Consider the following 6563-nt stretch of genomic DNA (forward strand, 5'->3'; position numbering starts at 1 on the left):
TTTTTAAAAGCCCTGGGATATAGCTCAATGCATCCAATCCCCAGTACTGTAATCAGTCAATTAAGTAAATGCTAAAAGTTGGCCTACTTTTTTGTTAGCAATATGCATCAGTACTTCTGACATGGATCAGTGATGAAAGACTCCTTCCCCTGGAGCTGACCACTCCCGCCTCCCACACACTTGGTACCCCACTGGCTCTTTCCCTTCAGCATACAAACAAGTCCTCTGTCTGTATTCAAATGACAGCCCTCTCTCACTTCCTCTCTCTCTACCCCTTCCCTCCTCCCCTGATGACCTCCTGAAGATGCCACCTCTTCTCCTCCCTATTCAAGTCCAAGCTCCTAGATTCCCTGACTCCAACTCATCTGTGTCCTTCACTCTCAGCCTACTGTAAAATGGCCTCTCCACTCAACCAAAACTGCTCTCACCAAGGCCACCAAGTGGACGTTGTCTGATCCCTGACTTACCTGTCTGCTCATCCACACTGTAGGCTGCTCCTTCCAGATGCCACCATCTTCCTGGGATTCCACAGACCTGCTCCTGGCTACCCCCCAGCTTCTCACTACTCCTTAGTCTTTCTAATACGCTCTGGTTTTTGCCACTTCTCCTGAAATATTGCTCCTCTGCGTCTGCCGTATTGGCCCTCTTGCTTCTTACCCCAGGAGTCCCCTAATTTACCTTGGCCACACCCACAGCTTTGAATAGTATTTGAGTTTTGAGCTGTAGCCCCACTTTCTAGCTACCTCCCCTCCTTGCACCAGCCAATCCACAGCCTCTGTGTTCAGCACCCTGTGGTTGATCCCTCTGTCCATTTGTTTCCCAGCAGCATAGGAGTCAAAGGGGCTCCTGTCTCTTGTATCACGTGGTCACTAAATGCTTCGGATGCTATCCCCTGATCACACCAATCCTCAGCTCTCAAGGATCTCTGCTACCACCTTAGTCCAAGAGCCCATGCTTTTTCTTCTGGACTACTGCACTATCTTTCTTCCTCATCTTCTGGCCTCTAATCCTTCCTTTCCACTCCTTTCTTTGCTACTGTAGCTCTAGTGATCTTTTGAAAATGTAAATCTGAACATGTTAGATTACTCACTGGTATAAAGTATAAAGCTTGAGCTCCTTTTCCCAACATTCGTGGTCCCTTCATGATTTGCCCTGGCCTCTCTGGCTCATCAGTTCTCACACCCCTTACATGCCCTCTGCTCTGACTTCACTGGCTTACTTAGCACCAACCATGCTACCTTCCTGCTACCGTGCATTTGCACACAGTCCCTAAGCTCAGAATGCTCTCAGCTGCCGGAAATAAAGGCCTTCTTGCTTTCTCTGGGAAACTCTTCATCCTTAGAATTGGGTCCTCCCTCTCCATGTGTCTTTGGTTCTCCAATGATATGTAATGAAATCTATGGCATCCACTTCTTCGCTCAGTGCCTTCCCACTTAGCCCCTCTCCTACCTATATTATATCCTGCTATGGACGCTAGAGCTGCTGAGACTAATAACACCCAGGGTCTGGGCTCAAGAAGTTTCTAGTCTAGTAGGAGAAATTCACGTAAGTAGACCACCGTATACCACGGGTGTAACTATAGAAATAGAGGTTGAAGTGAGAGATGTAGAGCACAGAACAAGATCCTGAAGAGCTCAGGAAGACTCTTGCCTCTGAGTTGATTACTAAATCCATTTCCCCTGAGATAGATGGTGGTGTTCATCTATCTACACACAAAATGCAGCTGGTAGGTTCTCAACTTCTACTGAGTAGATGACTGAACACAGGCACGACAGTAAGTTTAGTCTCTTCCTCCTCTGCCTTCCCACCACTCTGTATCCCTGTGTTATACTATGTGTCACCCCTGTGTGACTTTTTAAAAATCTTTGCCTTTCTTCTATGTGTTGAGCATCTCAAGAGCTGGGACTATGTCTGATTCATTTCCCTTGTCTTGGCCACAAAAAAAGGACCTGGTCTACATATTTCTTGACCCTTCTACATTAAAGGCATATATTCACAACTCCGTCCTTAGGCTCTGCTTCCAAAGCTGCAGACAGTGGACCGGAGAAATCTGTTCCTAATGTCCTCAACTGAAGAAAGAGCCTGTCAGAAACCCACCATGGAGGACACCCCTGCAGGACACAATGATTCCAACACACACTGTTGAGTGGGGTCATAGTAGTTATCTGGTGCAACCTCCTATTTTCCCTTGAACTCAAGAATGCCCCCCCACCCTCTGACTTGTACAGTGTGTGGTCAGCAGCTGCATGTGACACAGAGCTCACTCCCTATAATGCTAGCCCAAAACTATGTGTAGGAAAAGGTGGCCTGGCATGGTAGAGCCTGAAAGCTGAGCACAGCTGCATTAAAATCCTGACTCCCCATCTCCTAACTTTGCAAGTGAAGTATTGATCTCTTTGAGGCTGTTTCCTATCTGTGAAATAAGGAGATAAATGAAAAGGCCTGTGTGAGCTGCCTATTGCAGACCCTGAAATACAGATCCCTAAAGCCTCGTCATGGAGAAGTTGGTAACTTCACAAACTGGGTCCACTAGAAGTTTCGCAAGAGACCACGACCCCCAGCTCCCAGAAGCCCACGTCTTCTCCGTTCCTCTCCGTCTTGCGTCTCCCAATTGCCACCTGCACACTATGCTCCCACCTCGCACCACCCAGTCCGCCAGATACCTTCGCAGACGTCACCACGCTCTTGGAATCCCGCACTGCAGCTGCAGCGGCCCACGGGCACCAGCCACTCGCCATCAGCACCGCAGTGCATGCGCGGAGGGCTGCCAGGGTCCCCTTCCGAGTGCGCCACGCACGTCCCGGTCACTTCCACCAGTGTGGAGAAGGCGCTCTCGGCCGCAGTGGCTGGGAACACCGCCAGGCCCCGCACCGTGGCGCGGCACTGCTTGTAGTAGACACGCACAGAGACCAGCGCCACGCACGCGCCCACGTCCTGGAAGGCCAGGTGGAAACCCCGCCGGCTGAGCGGGCCGATCTCACGCACCTCTGTGTTCAGCTTCATCTTGCGTTCACCCAGGTCGCCCTGCGTGAAGCTCTCGTCTGCTGCTATTGTGTCAATCTTGCGGGGTCGGTTACCTCCCAGGCGGAGACGCCCACGGCCTAGGTCAGCCTCCGTTTCCAGGTAGTACACGTTGAAGGTCTCCTTGCAGGTGCCTGCGGCGCCAGGGATGCTGCTACAGTCGCGGAGTGTGAACTGCAGCTCCAGGAAGATGCGCTGCCCACGTCCACGGCTGATCCACCCTGTCTGCAGCCAGTTGTCCTGGTTGGGCTCCAGCACGTTGCACACTTGGTACGTGCGGATGGGCCGGTCGTGTTCATCCACGCCACTGATCTCCTCCCACTGAGACAAAGAATGAAGAGGGGGGTCAAGCCCTGGCCTCTTCTCTGTAATCTCACCCTCTCCTGACCCCTCTCTCACTACCCTAAACGCCCCAAAGGTCGACCTAGAAGAAACTTTGGAAACAAACGATCCTTTTTTTTCTTTTTTTAACTTAGGACGATTCACGAGTTTGACGTCACCCCTGATCAGGGCCATGCTCATCTTCTCTGTATGATCCAAACTTTAGTGTATGTGCTGTTGAAGCAAGCACTAATCTTTATTTTTATGGATGGGAAACTGAGGTTGCAGAGGGAGAGTGAATTGACCGAGTGCGTGGACTGAGTTAGAGGCAGGGCTAGAAATGCTTCCTGGAGTCTCCTAACTTCCGTGCAGTACGCTTTGCAGTACACCAAGCTGCCGTTATAACCCACACCACTTGCACCCCCACCCCACCTCCCAAGACTCTTTTAGGACTCCCGAGCCTCGCTTGCTCTGTCAGTCACCAGACCACACTGCTTGGTGTATCTACCATGTGCAAGGCACTGTCCAGTTGTAGCTCCATGTAGATGTCACATATCTCTTCCTGGACAGAGCCAGCTACCTACCTACCTGTCTGTCTATCATCTATCCACGTGTCTGTCTGACCACTCAATATTTTGTAATAGGCCGCTTTGGCTTATTAGAACTGCTGTAGACCACACCTCTGGAGATGCACCTGGACTTGATGTGAACTTAGGGAGCTAAAGGGACTGAGACTTAAGAGTACCAGAAAACCCCTGGGGCATGGAGGGATGATTTTACACCTACCCCATTACTTGGCAGTGCAATCCAGCCCAGCTCAGCCTGGGAGGCTTTGGAATCCAGGAGAATGACTAAGGAGAGTGGAGAACAGAGATGTCAGAAAGTGAAAAGGTCAGTTTAGGAGGGTGGGATCTTTCACTGAATTCTCTGTAAATTTGCTAACCAAGAGAATAAAGGATGTGGCAAAGCATACATACAAGTGTTTTCTATTTTGTAAATCCCTGGAGCGGGGGGGGGGGCGTGAATCGCTCAAGTCCAGAGAGATGAAGCTAACAATAATTAGGAAAAGAGCCTATATAGTTTCCTGGGGTTACTGTAACAAATTAGCACAAACCTAGTATCTTAAGACAACATGATTTTTTTTTCCTCTTACAGCTCTGGAGGTCAGATGCCTGATATCAGTTTCACTAAGTGTCAGGGTCAGCAGGAAAGATTCCTCGGGAGGTGATGAGGGGAGAATCCATTTCTTGCCTTCTTCAGCTTCTAGTGGCCTCCTGTGTTCCTTGGCTTATGGCCCCTCCTCCACCTTAAAGTGCATCACTTCAACCAGCCCTTCTGTCATCATACCCCTTCCCCTCAGACTCTGACTCCTCCTGCATCCCTCATATAAGGGCCATGGCATTGTGATGACGCTGGACCCATCCAAATAATCCAGGAGAACCTCTTCATCTCAGAATCCTCGATCATATCTGCAAAGTCCCCGTTTTTGCCACTTACAAGAGAACTCACAGGTTTTTGGGGATTAGGACATGGACATTTTTAGGGAGGGATGACATTATTCAGTCTTCCACAGAATCTCTGGCACATGCCCTAAGGCCAGCTCTCAAATTGCAGGTAGGGAGACAGTGATCCTCCCCATCCTTTCCAGGTTTCCTAAATTATAGCTAAGTGTCTACTAGAGAGAGAAAATGAGTGTAACTGGGGATTCCTCAAATTCACTCAGATCCAGAGGCTCTTCTGAAGGCTGGTCACCCGGTGTGGAGGAGACTTCATCCTTCCTCCTTTGATTCCCAGGGCCTCCAGGGAAGCCAAGTAGTGAGATCCTACTGGCAACAGGAGAAATAAAAATATCCCATCTTCTCAACCAGACCCTTTTCAAGGTATTGTCACTCTACTGCTGTTGAAAAGATATCAGGGGCCCTTTTATGTATAATCCATGATGCCTCCCACACCAGAGAAGCTTGGTGTCACTTTATTCCACGGGGAGGTGTCAGATCAGGAGTCTGCATTTTCTCAGCATTGGTCACAGAGAAGCACGGGTTTGGACAGCAGAACCAGCAGCCTGCGGATAGGAAGCCAGCCTACCCCCAAATCTTGGAGGATTACTCATCTGGAGCTTAAAGAAGAGGGTGGGCCGCCGAGGTAAGGGTCTCTAAAAGGGGCAGGCTCCAGAGGCATCCGCGATGGTGGGCAGGACCGCTGACATATGCTGATTTCACACAAGTGACAGCACATGGGAATTATATATTGAAAGACATCTGCGATCCAGCACTGGGACCAATCCTGTGGTCAGTGCCCAATTCCAGCTCCTCAGGATTCTACACCTGGCTATGATGCCTCTGGATTTAGCTGACCCTATAGCTCCCCCAAATGCAGAATCAAAGGGAAGAAGCGGGCTCTGATACTGCTGACAGCTCCCAACCCGGCAACGCGGTCCGCGCCAGATAGACCAGGCTCCGAATTCAGCACTGCGGACAGCTCCACGGCCAGCCTTTGAGGCTGCACCGCCACCCAGTCCATCATTCCACCTCCTGATGGCCACGCAGTGGTCCCCGAGCCCCAGCTGTTGGGGATCCATCCTTTCTCCTCTTACTCCGATCTCACCTTCGCGTCTTGTCTCCTCTGCTCTCTGCTTCTCCCCGCCCCCACAGCTTCCACCTCCAATCACTCAACCTGTCCATCTTACTGGCCCCTGGCTCCCGCGGTTCCTTGGTCTCTTTTTTTCCCGACCCTCCTAGGTCTCCAGCCCCAAGATCCTTAATGCCGCTCTCTTCCCATCGCTTAGCCACCTTTCTCGTTCTCTCTCTTGTTCTTTGCCGCCCGCTCCCCGCTTGCTTCAGATCCCAAACAGACTCTAGTTTCCCCAACGACTCCGACCAGCACCCGCGTCCCTGGCCCCGAATCTGTTAACATCCCAGGCTCCCAGCACAGCCACCGGCCTCTTTACCTTCCTCGGCGGTCCCGGGCCGCCCGCGTCCCAAAACCAGCGCGAGACAGAGCGGCATCAGGCAGACGAGCAGGCGGCAGAGAAACAGACCTGAGGACCAGTGGAACAAATTAGAAGACCCAGCAGGAGCAGGCCCGCTGTGGCTAGCACCTGCCCCACCCCCGGAAGGCACACAAGCAGGAAGGTCCACTAGGGTGCTTCCTGTTGCAGAAAGAGAGGAACAGAAGCTGGCAAAGCCCAACTGGAAGGGGGAGAGGTTCACCAATCCGGGCCA

The 6563-nt window shown here is 51.3% G+C and overlaps 1 protein-coding gene and 1 non-coding gene across 2 annotated transcripts; both read right to left on the reverse strand.

Annotated features, from left to right (window-relative positions):
• Positions 1-6359, reverse strand: LOC109118117 (ephrin type-A receptor 10-like). The gene is made up of 3 exons (XM_019207728.2): positions 6290-6359; positions 4129-4193; positions 1-3342 (listed from the first exon to the last, which is right to left on the reverse strand). Exons 1-3 carry the CDS (start codon positions 6345-6347, stop codon positions 2626-2628), a joined length of 840 nt encoding a protein of 279 aa, XP_019063273.1. The 5' UTR covers positions 6348-6359; the 3' UTR covers positions 1-2625.
• LOC117287402 lies at positions 3488-3592 on the reverse strand. The gene has a single exon (XR_004518722.1). It is a non-coding gene; the product is annotated as a U6 spliceosomal RNA (small nuclear RNA).
• Positions 6360-6563: the final 204 nt, after the last annotated feature.

Source organism: Fukomys damarensis, unplaced genomic scaffold (assembly GCF_012274545.1).
Source record: "Fukomys damarensis isolate Sample0158 unplaced genomic scaffold, DMR_v1.0_HiC HiC_scaffold_23, whole genome shotgun sequence".
Lineage (NCBI taxonomy): Eukaryota > Metazoa > Chordata > Mammalia > Rodentia > Bathyergidae > Fukomys > Fukomys damarensis.